The 19,123-nt window shown below is 36.8% G+C and overlaps 1 protein-coding gene across 2 annotated transcripts in view; it reads right to left on the bottom strand.

The window, feature by feature from the left end:
• Positions 1 to 19,123, bottom strand: part of LOC131072556 (nucleoid-associated protein At2g24020, chloroplastic) — a 38,037-nt gene that overhangs the window by 10,868 nt on the left and 8,046 nt on the right. For both annotated transcript variants that reach the window (XM_058008735.2, XM_058008736.2), the window contains exons 3-4: positions 12,753 to 12,853; positions 12,599 to 12,638 (exon numbers count right to left, since the gene is read on the bottom strand). In XM_058008735.2, coding sequence (XP_057864718.1) covers positions 12,599 to 12,638; positions 12,753 to 12,853 — 141 coding nt within the window. The remainder of the gene's footprint in view (positions 1 to 12,598; positions 12,639 to 12,752; positions 12,854 to 19,123) is intronic.

Below are 19,123 nucleotides of genomic sequence, written 5' to 3'. Positions count from 1 at the left end.
TTCTTTTGTATGCAAACAAGTAAAGGTCATTCACATAAAGCAATATTTCTCCTTCCAATCAGGGATTCTCCTGGTTACTCCACTAAAGTACAAGCTCCTACCTCAACCCAAGCAAGCAAACCCCTGGCTAATGGGCAAATCAAGAAGGGGTAGGGTGCAGAATCCAGGGGGCCAAGAGATGCACTTCAAAGAGTTTTCTAGATGCCTGGCTACAAAAAATTATACCCAAGGACCAATGAAGAGGTTGAAAGGGAGAGGGATGCTATTATCTTCATCAAGAAACCTAGGAACTAAATTCACATTGAAGGGCCAAAGGAATAATGATAGGATAAATTGAGAGTCAAATCCAGTAGCATATAGTTGCAAATAATCAGTATTCTAGAAAATATAAGGGAATGAATCATAATATAGGCCGTGAGTGGGACGAACTAGCCATTTATGACCATTAGGAAAGCCAAACGATCATCTTGACTGGTCACCTATAACATTGCACAGCCACGCTCCAAATTTACAGGTGTCTACCAAAGGGTCAAAAATTAGAAAATGAGGATTTGGGCTGGTCTAAGGTGTAATGGCGTGTTGCACTTGTACATTTTGGTGCACCAAAACTGTTAGATCAAATCCTCTAAAAAAAGTCAATCAACTAAAGTCCTAGCTCGTTATGATCACCAAGTTCGTAATGTGAGCAAAGTTAAAACATACAGAGACTAGAATAAAGACAATGAAAAATATGCATTTAACTCACTGATAAGGATAACATCAACCAAGGTGGAGTAGTGGGAAATTTCTAGATAGAGATCAAGGTAAGGACCTCCTTCAATGTGTATTATCAAACAAAGCAAGTGGGAGATAGCAGGAAGCAATGAAAACATCCCAAAGTGGAGGCAAACCCTCTGAACCTAGAACCACATATATCTAGAATGCAAATCAAAGGACAACCACAAAACCCTATAATGAAAGCTATTGTAGAAGAGACAAGCTTCCCCACCTGAACCACGGCAATGCCCAAATCTATGAATTTCCTATTAGGAGGTAGAGGCCCATACATAACCTATGACTAGAAGGAGAGCCCACTCAAGGCTTGTGTGCATCTTAGTAAGAAAGATGATACCTTGCGAAGCAATAGTATTCTAAAAAAGTACTTGGAGAAGAGAACCATCATAATTCAACAAGCAATGGATATAACATCTCCACAAATTGAGTTCCAAGAACATCATTAAACATATAGTCCAAGCCATGATCACTCCTCAACCAAGGAATCATTAATAATAGCCTTGAGGTCTCTAGTAATAGCCCACTTGTTCCCCTTTCTAGCAGCAACAACCAAAATGCAAGCTTTTTGAAGCGTCTTACAAACTTTCAAAAATGAATCACTCAAAGTTTTTAAATTTATATCTTTTAGCCATGTAATGAGCAGACAAGAAGACAATCTTATGGCAAATGAGCTGGTGGAGATGATTGAGGAGGATGTTATTCACATTTATCATGACTACTAAACCATAAATAAACTTTATCGACAATTGTGCAAGTCTTGTAAAGGTCTATTAGATGATGGCAACTTATATATACACATATTAGAGTAAGGGCACTGACAAATAGGTGCCCAATTTTCATAGGCTAATTATACCATATATTATTATTTTAACTATTGACCAAACACTCAATAAAAATGATCTTATATGACTCCGTATTATGTAAAGAACTATAATAAGCCTATGTTCATATGCTATCCATTTGTCACAAATCCCCTTTCATCTTCAATAATCATGACAAGCATACCCAGAGATATTAAACCTATAAAGGTAAGATGATGAGAATAGAGAAGACCTTCCAAACTACTGTTCTTCATCCTCATTGAAGAATGATGAATTCCTATTTTCTTATCAACTGAAAAATTAAAAAACTAAAAATATTTTTATTGAAGTGAAAGGAAAAAACAATGACAGTATTCTGCGTACCTTAGTTGCATAGTCTTAGATATCAATCAACTATAGTAAATAGAAGTAAAGGTTACAATCCAAACTAAGATTTGAAGACAATCCTGAACCATGTGATAACCTATTTGAATAATAATCCCATTACTTTTGCAGAATCTTGTTTGATATCATATTGCATTGAATGAACTAGTTGTAAACAACACAAATAAAAAGGAAAATAAGTTTTTCTTCCACTTTTTAAACTCAAACAAGCAAATTTACATCCAATTCCCCTTTATATTATTTCACAATTTCGAGCTTGGATGTTAACTAGCGCTAATTATTTTTCTCCTAACAATTACCTCTTCTACCATAACTGATTAACAAAAATATTTAATTATAAACTTCACACTACATGTCATTTTTTTTTCCATGGAACAAATAGGAATTATATTATTTTGATAGATAAAGTTATAAACAATATTGATTTTGTTTTTGGCACAAAAAGAGATGTCTTAGCATTTTAATTTGCACTTTTCAATACAAAACAAAATGGAACAGCACGTAAAGATAAACCTTTCTTCAAATTAAAAGGGAAGCTCCCTATGAACAAAACTAAACCCTAGAATCCTAAGGAAACGACCTCTAGCTTTTAGAGATTTGTACAAGTTAAATCCTAAGGTTCCAAACACATAATGCAGACAAGCTAAAGAAATTGCCCATCTTTTTGTTCTTAGGCAAAGGCACAAAGCTTATCAAAACTTCTACACGAGATTTTTATATAATTTCGTGAAAGTAAAACCTACAATAGCTAGCAAATCCTCACTTTCTAGCTAAAAAAAGTGACTCAAAAGCACAACACATGAATTTAATTGAAAACACCAAACATGACTTAGCAAACTGATTAAATAAAATCTATGTACAAAGCATCAATAATTCCTTCAATGAACCCTGCAATACAAAACCTGCACTTTTCCAAAAAGACTTTAATTTGACAAATGAACAAACATGCGATTACACAAGACAAATTTTAAGTTTAAACATTACTCTCAGCAGAAGATAGGCATAAATTTACCATTTAAAATCTAATAAGTGCAAATGGCACTTGTTTATCAGTCCTTACAAAATTTTGTATGGAAACTAAATTAAAAGCTCAATAAAGCTCCTATATTATCAATTGTTTGCTTGCACACAAAGAAAACTTAATATACAATTCTGTCCACAAATCCAATATCTGAATTTAGTATTTACAAATCTTCCAATAGATTTCTGATAAGCATAGTGATCATCCCAGAATAGACCTTGTAGAAGGTCTTCTAAAAATAGCTACTCTAAAACCCCTTCCATATATCCTCCAACAGCAACAGTAATGGCAGCATACTGGGCCCTCTAGAATCTGTTACGCAATCATATACCTTACCTTCGTACGTTATCCATGAAAACTCCTAAACATCAAACTAGCTAACACTCTCAATCACTGTAGTATCAACGTCCAATTATTTTGCCCTTGCTTGCACATGGACTTGCCCTAATCAGTTTCCTTGATTTTAGAGTATTCTGTCACCAAAGTCATGTTGGAATATGTTTTACATATATGTTTATTACTTCATAATGTAATATGCTAATAATATATTCCAGATATTATTAACATTACTAACTTATGTCTCAGATAGTTATAGTTGGTTGGTAAGGTATGCCTGGCCTAGTTGGTTATTTACCAACCATATTATTGTATATAATCATGCATTTTTTTATTCCAGATAGCTCATTGCTTCCCAAAAACTATTATGGTATCAGAGCTTGACTAGAAACATGTACCTGTACAAAAAGTGAAGGTTAAAGAACATGTGCTTGCTGGTGCTGCACATAAGCTGTTTGGAGGTGTTGATGCTATACAGAAGTCATTTGAAGTGCCAATGTGAAAGAATCATGTGAGAAATAAAAGCGCCTGGGAGCAAAACAAGCAAACACAACAAAAAGCAGCATTGTAGAAGGTTTGTCTGGTCATAGAAAAGGAAAATATCTGAGAAGCATCCAATATTCTCCCAGATATGTGAAAGAAAAGTCACTCAAAATGGATGCTTCAAAAGAAATGTTTTAGGGCCAGGCACAAGAAAAGTTGACAAAGAAGATTCACAAGTGACATCCCATGACTGTGAAAACACCACTGTAGCATCTTCCAATTAGTTGCCTACTGCACTGTATGATTGAAAATCAAAGAATTTAACAAACTGAAGATCTGAACATGAAGCTCTATTTCTCTAGACATATTCATGATTGCAAGCAATAATAAAATCAGATTGTAATGAAAGACAAAGAAAGACCAAATTCAGAAGACAGAAAGAAATTTTAAGCAACATTAAAAGACCAGCAAGTGAAGAAGACATGCATGTGGAAGCATGATCCGAAGTTTGATGTGAAAATTTTGAAATTCTTACTCTGCTCAAAAGAGATACAGCTGGAATTTGTGGAAGGAAAGGTGCATCCTTATTTTTTGTCTTGGGTTTTTGCTAAAACCTAGATTTCCTTTTACAGAAGCATTTAACTTTTAGAATAGAAAGAATTTAAAAGGATAGAGTATAAACAAACATTACAATAATTTTTATTAATTATTTTCTTCCTCTAAGTTAAACTATTAAAGTGAAAATTATATAGATCCATCAAATTTAAAACTATATTATTATTTTATTGCACTTTAAAATTTTAAATGTTGGAGCAAAGTTGAAAAAGTTTAAAATTTTAAAGCCATTTTAAGTTTTGTAAACACAAACAAAACCAAACTAGCAGTGCTCAATATTAATAATGCCTCTAATTTGCATTTAAAAGTAATGCCATCATGTTGAATTATTATATCTAAAGCCTGAAAAACTGCAACAATGCTGTATGTGGCATCAACCCTGTTAAATGTCGAGAAGATGAAGGGTTAATTGGGAGTGATAAGGACCCCAAAAACTCTGAATAATGGCTATCAATGCTCCAAAAGTTATGCTTCTGACACTCAAATTTTGAGAGAAGACAATTACATTGTGTGGAAAATGAAATGTCCAAATACAGCTTCACTTTGAAGATCTTTGGAACAAGGTTTCCAAAAAACTCACTAGACCTACACAAGCTGGTTCTAAACAAAACAAAATTGATAAGACCAATCAAAAGGCCTAACTCGTAATTTGATTCAATGTTTCTATTGAGGTTCAACCTCATGTTCAAACAGCCATTGCTGAAAAGAGCTTGGAATCACCTCAAGACAGTTTATGAAACCAAATATTGGTATCAAGTTGTTCATTTCCTAATATATGATGTGGTGAGAAATTGAGACTTTTTTCAAAAAAAATTGCAGAGATTAGGACATCACTGCAAGTGTCAGGGGAAGAAGTGTCAGATAACTCTCTTGTAACCATTTTCCTGAGAGTACTAGCCCCTTTGTTTCACATGTTTGTCACGTCTCAATGTGGCTGGCAAAAAGCCATTATTTGAGGAATTGGTAAATTCGCTTCAACGTGATGAGACTATTCATGGTGAGACCTCATCCTCCCAAGACAATCAAGCCCTTGCATCAAAGCAAGAGAAAAAGCAACATGAATGTTGGAGTGGTCCACCAAGCTCATCCAAATCAAACCTCTATTTTTTAGCTAAAATTGTCTATGTTTCATTGAGACATGTGCCTCTCAATTGGAAGACATCTTTCCATGCCCTTGAAACTTTTTCACTTTTTTCTCTCTCGTCCAAACTCTGATCCTTGCCTCATCAAATGCATTAAAAAACTCCCTCTATTAGTCCTACAAGGACACTAGCTAGAGACAACAAAATCAACATTTATGATCATGACAAGGGTTTAAGTATAGCTCACACAACAAGAAATTTTAAAATATGATTGAACGGATGACTCGATATGAAAAATTTTGTATGGGTACAACAAGATTTATTAATCTCAGAAAACTTTTTTTCCCTTTTGTCACAAGTCACCCTCAGGTCATTGAAAAGGGGCACAATTTTGAGAAGAAAATCACCAGCTGATACTGAAACAAGTGGAAAGGTAAAATTAATTATGAATCATAGCCTCTTTGCGAAGACAAATGCAGCCTATTGTTTTATCTAACATTTGTTAGACGCTATAAATCTTTAAAGGTACTCTGCAAATATAGAGAAAATGGGCAGATTTTGTGGTTAGTGCTGTTATATCTAAACCATGAAATTATGAAGGTTTTAGTTCTATTTGTGATCTAAGCATCTTTATACACAGTCACTATAAATCTTATGCCAAATAAGATATCCACAAGTATCCACCTTTGACGATTGAAGGGATAAGAAAATTTATTAAGGTTAAGGATCAGTTTAGCCCTAGCCCTAAGTAGAACGAGTTCAGTAGAAATATAAGGAGCCTATGATCAGGATTAACTCAGTCACCATATTCTACTTCATGTCTGAAACACAAGTTGAGGGAAGAAAATATTCAAAAGAATGAAGAGCCAAAATGCACAAAACACTGGTCTAGAAAGTTTGAAAAAAAGAATTAGGTATCTTTAATTACTCAAAATATATAACCATAAAATATTTTCTAATACATATATTCTTTCGAGTAGCACATGGGATCCACCTATTAACACTAATTTCATACCAGTGATGCCTATTTGATGGCCATAACTCGTTTATCAATAATGATAACAATTTGATACCCATATTGATCACAGTCAAACTTGAGTTAATAATTAATATTTATGCATTATCTATGCCAGCTGGTGTCTTTAAGTTTTAGCAGAGATACTACTAAATACCAAAAGATATTTCAGCATTATGGCTAACCTATTAATGCAAATGCTTTAATTCTAAAGGAGTCCCTGAGAATTCGATACTCATAATTGATTCAAGTAATAGTACCTATAAATTTGACCATAATTAATATCTCCACAAATTTTTCACAAGCACAAATGAATAAAATGATTCATAAAAGAGTCAGTTTGACTTCATGGTAACAGGGAAGAACAGATTTTGAAACAGAGTAAGCTACTCAGATGCTAGAGAATGTTCAAGATGACATGGGGTACATCTCAGGGAAGCCTTTAGCAGAAGACAAAACCAAGAAAGAAAAATGTTTCTGGCTTCTGGGTAAAACTGCCAATTTCCAACAGGCAACCATTCCGTAACCGTTGGGACAGTTTCGTCAATAAAAGCAGCTGTTTCATAGAAAAAAAGCAGTGATTGTTAAATGGCAGTTTCATAATTGCCCCCTGATGACAAGCAGCACTTTAGCTATGCAACAGAAAAGAGCTTGTAGCATTCTGATTTCCTCAATTGTTCAAGTTCCTTCAACTCTTAGTCTTCTGTTCTTCACTATAAGTGTAAAGTATTAATGATTTACCATTTTGAGGATTGCGAAGCCACACAATTGGATTTAGAAGGGAATTTGAAAAAATTTCAAGTTCCAAATAGATGGTGCTTAGGCAAAGAAAAGAGCAGTGAAATGTTTGAGAGAGATGCTAAAGATCTTAGAGATTGGATTAAGTGAGGTTCAGATCTAAGTTGACGAATTGGGTACAAGAACAGGAATGGGTACGTGGGTACGAAGCGCCAGTATGGCATAAATTATTTGGGGGGTTGGGTACGTTTTCGGTACGTTCATACAAAAATAATATATGTATGTATGTATGTATATGTATAAATAAATATATATGCATACATACCTTATATATACACACATATATATGCATATACATATAATAGAATTAATTTTAGAATGTCATATACCAATATATACGCTAGACAAAACCATTACAAATCTCAAATTTTGAAGCATAACATACTAATTTAAATTCAGTTTTCAATATCAAAAAGATCAAACTAGAATCTCATGATAGATAAGTTCTGAATTCGCTAATCAGCACTATAGGTCTTAACAATAACAAAAAGATCAAACTAGAATCGCTAAACATTTCAGAAACATTTTGGCATCTAAAAACGCATACCCTGGATGTACCCACAGGAGATTCGTGTCAGAATCTGATTCCGGTACGTTTCGTACCCGGAATCGCCCGAAAAACCCCAAGATTCAGCAACTTAGGTTCAGACTATTAGAACGCCCAAGAGGCTTAAGATTTGTATTACAAGTGGAGTTGTCCATTTTAAGTGAGTTGTAACTCATATTTTGCTGGAGTTTTCTCCCATACGTGCATTTCTTCAAGGTAAATCCTTGTCTTTGATTTGTGGTTATGTTTTCTCTCATTTCCTTAAATGTTCTGAGTTTAAATATTGCTTAGAGAATTCCAGTCTTATGTTCTTCAATTAGATATGTATGCCGGTGACTAGTTTATGATATTTCTTGTCATGTCCCTCTTCCTGGGCCGACTTTGATACAAGCAATTTGGGCTCTCAGAAAGTGTTTATTAACACTGATAAAATTCAAAATTATAAAAAAATAAAATTAATATATACCAATTAAATAAAATTTAAAATTCAAACTTATAGTTTGGCACCCAGGTGATAGGTCGCAGGCTCTCCCTGCAGGCCAGTATTACTAAGAATAAGATTTATCAGGGCAGACAGTCTGGAAAAATTGATGTTTGCTAATATATCAATATGCAATGTGGGACAAAACCCCTAGAGAGCAACCATCCTGAGGTAGAACAAAATCCATATCCTCAGTCCTCTTTGCTATCCCATTCCATTCTTTGAGAAAATTGCTGATAATAAGTTGAAATTGTCCTACTTTCAGGACAGCGAAAAGGCTGAGACAGCTAGAGGTCTGCTCCAGCCATTGCTCATCACCAAGTGTAAGAAAGATTGGGGTAGGCAATCAGACAGTCAGACCTGCAACTGGATCGACTTGCTGTTGCCCACCATTCAGAAGCATTTGAAGGCCCTACTCAGAGTTATACCAGGAGATGCTGTCATTTGAAAGGGAACAAACAGATATTCCCACACCCAAGCAGAGACCATTAAACCCTAGATCTGCCCTAGCTGGTGGCACCAATAGCAGGCAGCCAGTAAACTTCAGATCCACCCTAGCTGGAAACATTTGTAGGCAGGCAGCCAATTACAACCAGCACCATTCATACCAGGAGCAGCAATCAGATTAAGTGGACTATCATCAGCCAACAACTGTAGCACATTGGTTAATGAGCCACCTCAAACCAGTGCACTTCAAACCAGGGACAGTATAGTTTAAACCAGCCACATAGGGACTCAGCGCCTACAACAGCCTTGCCTATCCGGCGGTTGATCTACAGCTGTGTAGTCAGATGTTCATACTGAAACCCACTTGTTCCTTAATGTTCAATGATGCCAATAATGATTTTCCATTATCAGGTGTACAAACATCTGACTGTTACAATTTGAATAAACTCAAAGTTATTTCTATTATCACTGCATATTCCTTGTTTTATTTGTCTGTTAAGTAAATCAGAGCTTAGGATTGAGTTAGAACCCGCTTAGCACTCGCCAGCTAATATTACATTTCCATCCTAGTTTTTACAGGTCAACAAAGATGCAAGGGCAAGGGAAAAATATCTCACGATAAATGCAGGATATTTACGTAATCTTTTAATATGCTAACTTTTGATTTTGATTAATCCTGTCTGAATTTATTCATCAAACAACACACTTTCTCATGGCCTCTTTTGAATATGCCAATGACTCGCTTACTATATCCATCAAACACAGTGGCATGAGTTGATCCATAACTTTACTTTGAAAATCCTTTCCACAAAGGAAGCTTCAATTTTTCAGTTTCTAGTAATCCGAACCTCCCTTCAAACCATTAACAAAAAGATACAGGCAGATTGGGCATTGCAGAGTAAATCCGATTAAACATGATGCAAAGATATTATTCTGTGTTTTGTTTTTTTTCTTTCCAATAATCAAGACAAACTTAACCATGCTTTTAGTTGGATCTTCACTAATGGGTAGCACATGGATATTTGTGAAGCATTGAACAGCATGCTTCGAACCTATGTCACTGGGTTTGGCGATTTGCAACCAAAATGCTTGAAATTCGCTACATTAATTATTAATACTACAGAAAATAAATGTTGAAATTCACTTAAAAATCACCCCTCTTTGATATTGGCCGCATACACTTGATTCATGACAAGCTCATTAACATGATAATCATGATTAATGACATAATAAAAGCCTGAAATGGAAAAATTGTTTTTAATAAATAACAGGTGTTAACCATGTTACCATAGTTAATAAATGCATAGATCCCATTTTATGACCTAAACTATCAGATTCCCCTGGCTTGTTCATAGCAGATAATGTACTTGGGGATACCAATCACAAATTCAGTGGAACTTTTACACTCAAAATAGCTTTTAGGTTTTACTTTTACAATTATTTATTAATAATTATTAATTTTCAATGTGTCCCAGATATGCATCCCCTACAAATTTGGACCCCTCCCCTATAATGGATATGTAGGAAATGTCCAACCCCCTCTCTTGTCCCCAAATGTTAAAAAATTCACAGGATATTTCAAGTACTACAAAATTTCAATTACGTGATGCCCAAACATTCCCCAACCATTTTGAGACAGCTAGATGTTCCCTATGGCCCAACACACAAAACACAAATTTTTTAAGAGGAGATCCATGGACTAGGTGGGAGATGGGAGGGGGGAGCGCAAAAGGGGGCCCTACATCCATTCATACATAAAAACCTACAATTGGAACACTAATAACTAAAATCAAAAAATAAACTCATTTTGTCATTTTTCAACTTGTGAAGAGGGAAACAAAGAAGGAAAACAATTGTGAAGAAAACATCATTAGCTTAAAAGAAATAAAATTATGAAAATAGAGTACATCTCGAAGGTTTGTATGGTCTCAAAAGCTTTAATTTGGGCTTGGTGGCAGGGGATCCACCCCTTGACCCCGCCATGTATCACAACAAGGAGCACGCCAAGGATGCTAGCCCCCAAACCAAACCCCCTACGAGAGGCATTGCCCCTTGGACCCACTAGGGGCATTGCTCCCAAACCCCGACGAGGAGCACTACCACTCAACCCTACTTACAAATCTGTATATTCAATCAAGAGGAATAGATGCATCTTGATGTTCAAAGAAGCTGGTGGGGCCATGCATAGTGCCTTGCAGCTTTAGGATCAACAAACTCTTAGTATTGTCAAACTCCAACCACAAGTTGGGAGGTTGATCACAAGATCCTACTTGATTTGGAGTCATAGGGTGGATTGGTTGGGATTCCATTAAATGAGGCAGCCCCTCATAAGGGCAATGACTCAAAATCAAACTCTAGTTTCATTGTACAGTTAACAGATGTTGATAAGGGGCGGCTGCATATTTTCTATGTTTCTGTCATTTTGAAGTTGCAACTTGCAGCCTTCAAGCATTTTGTTGTAATTTGTATATGATATATATATGCACATTAACAACGAAAGGAATTAAACTTTTTTAATTTGTTTGTTGGTTCTCATGTGAAATCTCAATTTGACTCCAATGTTGTGTATTGAGGTTCTATAATGTATCTGATCAATGCTTTATCAATGTTACCATATGAATATTTGAAATTTTATATATTTATAGATTTTCCCTAATTTTTAATAGCCATCACTTGTCCCCAAAAAATGGCCTCCCAGAATATTTGTCTCGGAAAAGCATCCCCTCATCCCCTATCCTTTTGATAAATTTATTATGGTTTATAAATGTGGCATCTTTTTATATAGATTTTAAATCTATTTAGCAATGTTTGTCTGTTTTTAAAATTGTGTGGATTTATTTCTTATATTAAATAAAGTTTCAAATTTATATTAATCAAATGTAATCTTTAAAAGAAATTCTGGATTCTATTTATATTGAATTTAATCCAAAGTTTATCTTTGTCAAACTCAAACATGAACAAAAACCTTGTGACATAGCTTCGAACCATTGTTTTTAAAAATTTGCTCCACGTACACCTATTTGTCACTTTTTTCTAGAAATAATTTCAAATGAGAATATGATCAAAAATGTAAGTCTAGGAAGATTTTACTTTCATATCAGATGTGCTTAGCACCAAATAGTCTATCCCTCAGTTTAGAATTCTAATCCACATACACACCCAAATGAGATACATGGTAGAACGTTCAAATGTTTGTGACGTATCCTAAATTTCCACAATACAGAAGTCCATTTCAATTAAACCAATATATTTCCACACAATCACTGCTCACAGCTACCAAGCTATTGTTTCTCCCAAGGATAACTTAATTGCTCACAAAACACTTGCTTGAAGAAACAGCTTTGCAGGCTATGCCCTGCATAGATTAAAACACAATCAAATTATACTAGGTATCGAAATGGCAGTATATAGCATCAATAAATCCCTGCCTAACATCATCTTTTGTGGATGCCGTAAGTACCAAGCATTTCCTCTAAAATTTCATTTATGGGATCCTACCAGATAACCAGTTTCAGTTCAAGCAAAAGCTCTAGATTTTACTAAGCCAATTCCTGATAGAACAAACAATGCTAGGGAGAGTAACAATTATGTCAATCACACCTGAATCAAATGGCAAACAACAATGTAAGTAGAAAATATTCATGTAGCTAAAATCCAGCCTCTGGTGACATTTTATTTATCAAGCAGCCTACACGATACAAAGTACCTCTTTATCACTATACTTCAAATTATAAATAAAACAGTCTTGCATCAATATGCAAATGAACATAATAACCCATTTACAGCTATCATACCTTTATTAACTCGCCTTCACAGTAGCCATCAAATTCAGCACTGCACACATTAAAAGATACATTGCAAGCTGCCTCAGTATGGCTTGATATACCTAAGTTTCAACCAAAAAAGAAATAGTATGTTTTAATAATGCAGAAACTCAATAGCACATACGCAGCAAGCTCCTTCTGTACACGAACTGCCTCTACTTGAACAACCATCTGAGCTTTTTTCACAGTTTCATAAAGACCTTGCACATTTCCAAATAAGCCTGCCTGAATAGTAGAGCATAGATTCAAGAATAAAGACAATGTTAACAAATTCATTCACAAAAGAAAAAGACAAACTCACAAATAGTTTTCTTAATTATTAGCAAGCATTGCAGAAATTGAGTACTTTTTTCCAGACCTTTAATTTCACAACAGATAGATTATAAAGGACAGAAAAAAAGTTAAAGAATGAACGATCTTCTATTTTCAGCAATTATAGTGTTGGACCTGCTAAACAAAGACACAGATCCCTTTCTTTTTTGTTCTGAAACAGTTCTAACTAGGCCAAAATCAATTACTTTGTAGCAGAGTTAAGACAATAAAAAATACTTTTAGTTGCTTTGCTTTTAACTATTCAGACCTCTGGAAATTTATGGTATGGCAAGAAATAAGAGTCCAATCTCTATATAGTATACCTTACATCCAGGGCTGCACATAAATGAAATCTCTAGGGTAGGATGAAATTAAAAGAATATACCAATGCTACTGTCACAATTTTCAAATTTCCTTGTGGAAAAATTAAGAATTTATCTAATTTAAATCATTGATCAGGAAAACATGAACTAAGAAATGTACTTGAAAGTTGGAGAAAAGTAAAGTGTAAATGGCTTTCAGAGTAGAGTTGTTTGTGTGTTTTCAGAGTTTATAAAGTAATTTTATTACCTTTTTTATTTATTTTATGTTACTTTTGATAATTTATTGTAATTAAACCCTACAATTAATCATGCATCTCTTAAAACATGCTAATACTGCATTTATTGACCTTATCCAGGGAGTAACTAGTATCAAACTGATAACCAAAGACTATAACATGATAGTAATCATAAGCCATACAAATGGCAACTTTGCTCATAAGAAATCATACATGATTGCACTCTCAAGTATGATGAACTTGTGGAATCGTGAAGATAAATACAAAAAGAAAATGCAACATAAGCTAGGAACCAAAAGAAACAACTCAAAGCAAGCACGGCACACAAGAATAATAGACACAAGTGCTGTATTGGCGCTCTTAGGGTACGAGAATCATTTTGAATATAATGAATGAAATAAGATACTAAAAATGATTTTGTCATGTGTATATACAGACATTTAAGTCACTCGAAATAGAGAGAAGCTGACAAGGCTCAATATAGATTATAAAATAAGAAGGGAGATAAACCCCCCTTAATGGCTGTGAGGCTGCTGTTTTCACCTCACTCTGCATCATCCCTCTTGTAAACAGGTTCCTAAAGTCCATCTGCACGTAAATCTTAAGGAATATATCCTTTGCAAAAGCTTTTTTGAAAACATTGGTGAGCTGTTCGGCAAAGGAAACATGCTGGAAACCCACGTAACCATCCTAAAATAATGCTTGGTATGGTGCGTATGAATCTCTATACATTTTGTCCACTGTTGATAAACAGGATTGTAGATCAAATGAATGGTACCCAAGATATCACGATGAGTGATTGCGAGGTCTGACTGAGGAAAACCAAACAGCAAAATGATAGTCCAGCCATGCGGTTATACACACCCTCCTTCATACTATAGTATTCAGCCTCAGCAGTAGATATGGAGATAAAAGCTTGCTTCTTCATCCTCAAATAGATAAGGTTGGACCCATGAGAACTAATGTAATCATAGGTGCTCTTCTGGCTAACAAAATCGCCTACACAGTCAGCATCACAGAATCCTGAAAGAAGAGGTGGGTTGCCTACTGTATAAGGAATCTTGTACTGAGGCATACCCTTGAAATATTGATGGATATACTTATAGCTGCCTAAAGATGACAAGCATGAGATGTGAAAAAACTCAAAACTACAGTGAAAACAAAGGAAATGTCCGGTCAAGTATGTGTGAGGTAGTAAGGCTCCCCACCAAATACCCATAGATGGTGGGATTTACGAGAGCTGATCTAAGTGTTAAAGAAGTTTGAAGCTGAACACCCATATGTAAGGCCATGTCAGCAGAAATCTTTTTGGGAAAAAATTGGCAAACCAAAAGATTAAATTTTTTCAAAAAATCAGGAAAAAATCAGAATTTTAGAAAATGCAGAAAAATGCAAGAAAAAGAGAGAAAAACCCAGTGAACCACGGGGACACGTCCCCCCCATTTTTGGGCGCGTCCCCCCGTCAGAGACGTCTCGGGGACGCGGGGACGGGGACGCGACGTCCCCCGCCATCCCGCCACCGCCACCCAAACTCCGCCGGGACGGGGAGACGTCCCCGACGCGGAGACGTCTGGGCGTCTCCGTGGGAGACGCCTGGGCATCTCCCTGTCCCTCAAGAGACGTCCAGGCGTCTCTCGAGGGACAGGGGGACGCCCAGGCGTCTCCCGCGTTCCCACGGGATTAAAAGCGCATTTTTCATTTTTTTTTTAAGTTTTTATGACATGTGCTTTTGGGGGGGGGTTAAGGGGTAACCCTAATTGGACGTGGGCCCCACCCTACCCCCCAAAACAACACAAAAACATGTTTAGTTTGGATTTCACTCTCATTATGCAAAACTGATTTTTTTTCCAGCAGCTTGAAGAGGAGGAACAGCTTGAAGAAGATTGATTGAAGGGGTGAGAAAAGTGACTACAAGCGTGATAGGAGCTAGAAGAAGCAAGAAGAAGAGGAAGAAGAAGATTCTTCTACATTTTGGAGAGATTTTTCAAGCACAAGGTAGGGTTTTTCAACTTCTTCTTGTTTTTTTTTTGTTTTACTTTCTGATTTTCATTGTTCTATGTCATTTTTGGTTTTTTAAATTTTTTTTCCCTATTCATCTTAAGACTCAAAATGAGATTTGATGTTGAATCTTGAGGGCAAAATGATTCATCATTTTGCCCTCAAGATTCAACATCAAATCTCATTTTGAGATGAATAGGAAAAAAATTTAAAAATATATTGTTAAACAAGGCTGATTTTATTTTTATTTTTATTTTTATTTTGTGAAATGCAGTGTCAATTTGAAAATTTCACAATGAGCTCCCAAGGCACGAGTGAAGATAACATGGAAATCCATTCTCATAGTGAGAATGATTCAGAATTTGAACTTGAAAATGAGGGGGGTGACCATGGGGCTGATCCTGAAGCCCAATCTAGTTCTATGGCAAGTGCAGCAGCTAGTACAGGTTGCCCTTCAGAGTTGTTGGCACCATATGCTAGGGGTCATTTTGATCCTAAGTCTCCTCTAAAACAGTTTGCTTCACAAATATCAGTACAAGGCACTGCATCACATTCAAGTGGGGGAACAAGGAAGTGGAAGTGCAATATTTGTGACAGAGAATGGTTCGGTAGCATTAGCAGGGTGAATGCACACTTTCTATTTTGGAGAGGAAAAGGCGTGAAACATTGTAAGTTTTTGGAGGAACCCAAAAATATACATTACAGAATTGAGTTTAACAGGCTTTGGGGGGTTCCAGATGACACAAATATTTCAATGCCTACTACTTTGTCTGCTAGGGCATCACTTCACGACAACCAGAATGTGTCAGTGCCACATACTTATCATGCTTCGCAGGCGGGAGGAATGATGTTTGGATCTCCATCTACTTCCACTTCTACTACTGCCAGGGCTGGGAACCGTAAGTTGCATACACCACAGAGCAACCCAATTGCTGATATGTTTAATGTGCAGCTGAGAGATGAGATAGATGAATCCATTGGCAATTTCTTCTTTGCCAATGGCATTCCATTTCATGTTTCACGGTCTCCTTATTATAGGAAGATGATAGATATGGTGGCCAAGGGAGGACCATCTTATGTGCCACCAGGGGAGACGAAAATGAGGACCTCGATCTTGGATAAAAGCTATTCCAAGATCAATATTTTGATGGAGAAGATGAAGGCATGTTGGGTGGCATCGGGGTGCAGCATAGTTATGGATGGGTGGACGAACATTAGCCATCGTCCACTCATCAACGTCATGGTCACATGTGCAGAGGGCCCATACTTCCTTAGAGCAGTTGATTGTACAGGGCATCGTAAAGATGCTGATTTCCAGTTTCAGGTCCTCAGGGAGGCTATTGAGGAGGTTGGGCCACAAAATGTGGTCCAAGTAGTGACAGATGCAGCCTATGTGTGTAGAGCAGCAGGGAGACTCGTTGAGGCAGCCTATAGACACATTTGGTGGACCCCATGTTGTGTGCATGCCATGAACAATGCACTCAAGGACATGGGGAAGATTGACTGGATTAGAGGAGTGGTCACCGATGCGAGAGATGTGCAGATGTTTATCTGCAACCACCACATTTCACATGCACTCTTCAGGACCTTCGCGAAGAAGGAGTTCTTGAAACCAGTTGAGACTAGATATGCATCCTATTTCATTCTCTTGGAGAGAATGATTGAGTTGCAAGAGGCATTGCAACTCATGGTTATGACTAATGAGTGGAATAGGTGGGCTGAGGCCAAGACAGAGCAGGGTAGAAGGGTGAAGGAGATAGTGAAGAGTGATGTGTTTTGGACTGATACGAAATACATTGTCTCCATCATTTCTCCAGTATTCCAGGTGATCAGATATGGGGATGGGGATGCACCTAACCTTGGAGAGGTGTATGAGTGCATTGACTCTATGCTTGGCCAGATGAGGGCTGCTGTGCGAGTGAAGGACCCCTCTCTAGCATTCTACAATGAGCAAATCCGGCCTATCATTCAGAGTAGATGGGACAAGTTGAACACTCCTTTGCATATGGCTGCCTTTGCCTTGAATCCTAAGTGGTACAAGGCTAGACCGGGTAGAACGACACCGATTGAGGATGATGAGGTGAAGGCAGGTTTCTTTAGGTGCATAGAGAAGATGTTTGATTCCAGAGATGCCGGCACAATGCGCACTGAGTGGGGAAGATTTGCCACTCTTAGAGGTTATTCAGATGCAGCAAAGATGGATATAGACATTATGGCACAGGAGGACCCACTTTTGTGGTGGAAATGTCATGGCCCGAAATCTTTGACCACCACTCTAGCCATCCGTCTGCTATTCCAGGTTTCTAGTTCTTCAGCTGCTGAGAGGAACTGGTCTACATATAGCTTCATCCACTCTCTTAAGAGGAACAGACTTACCTCTAAGAGAGCAGAGAAGCTTGTGGCTGTACACAGTGCTTTGCGTCTCATTGACCGCAAGACACTTATGTACAAGGAGAGTCCAGCGGCACGATGGGATGTAGAGCCAGAGGAGCCTTCACAGATTGATGAGGATGATCCTACCACTTCAGATGCAAGGCTAGTTGGTGTGAGCTTGAGGGACCTTGATCCTCAGGAGTCCAGCAGTTCCAATGAGGAGGAGTTTGCAAATGATTAGAGGCCTCCATTAGCTACAGTTTGAGTTTTCACTTTTCAGTTTTGTCATTTTGTATTTGACTCGTCTCTTTTGTAATGCTATTGCTACACGTATTTGTATTTGGCTACTCATTGTAATGATGAATCATGTAATCATCTTTATTATTATAGACTTTGCAATGGCATCAGATATTCATATTTTTCGTTTTCCTTTTTCGATATTCATATGATAGAAATGAGAAATCTCCAATTTGACAATTTCATTTGTCAAATTTTATTTACTTTTAGTTTTAGCATATTAGCAATTAGTTACGTATCACTAATCTAAGTAATCTTGGTATTTCCTATAGTTTCATTTGAAATCTAATTCTTATACTGTTATACATCTTTTCAAAACTAGTTTTTCAAGTACTATATGTATATATATGAGCACCACCACCCCGCCACCCCCCCGCCGCCGTCCCCCCGCCGTCCCCAAATTTAGGCCCTTGGTCCCCCCGTCCCCGAGACGCGTCCCCCTCGTCCCCCCGTCCCCCCGTCCCGAACGCCCGTGAAACACTGGTCAAAAACCTGCTGTTTTTTAGATGTAAAGTCATTTTGATAGCATAAAGATATAGAGAACAAATTAATATGTTAGTTTTCCATCTCCTCGCAACTTTATATCCTGTAAAATGCATGAAAATATGCAACATCAATATCCAACAGTAACACTACATGGAACAAAAGCAACAGATAATGGTGGTATTTTTATGATAGCAAATAAACAAGCACAAACATTTAAAGCTTGCTAGCAAGTTGTTCTCATAGATAAATGATCTAAAATATTAACAAGTATTTTCCAAGGAATCACAAAACTATGCCCAAGCCATAGAGGCCATTCCCTTAACCAAAATACAGAGATGTCCAACCAACCACCAGACAGATAGTGGAAGTTTAGGATACCCTTGAGATGTCCCAAGCCTAGGGGCCTATTCTTTGGATTTTTATGACTTGTGAATCTTTTAGACTTGATAATGTTAAGAGTTTGGTTATTT

The sequence above is a fragment of the Cryptomeria japonica genome, chromosome 10, assembly GCF_030272615.1.
Source record: "Cryptomeria japonica chromosome 10, Sugi_1.0, whole genome shotgun sequence".
Classification (NCBI taxonomy): Eukaryota; Viridiplantae; Streptophyta; class Pinopsida; order Cupressales; family Cupressaceae; genus Cryptomeria; species Cryptomeria japonica.
The sequence above is the reverse complement of the archived record's forward strand: the minus strand, read 5'-3'. Positions and strand labels throughout refer to the sequence as shown.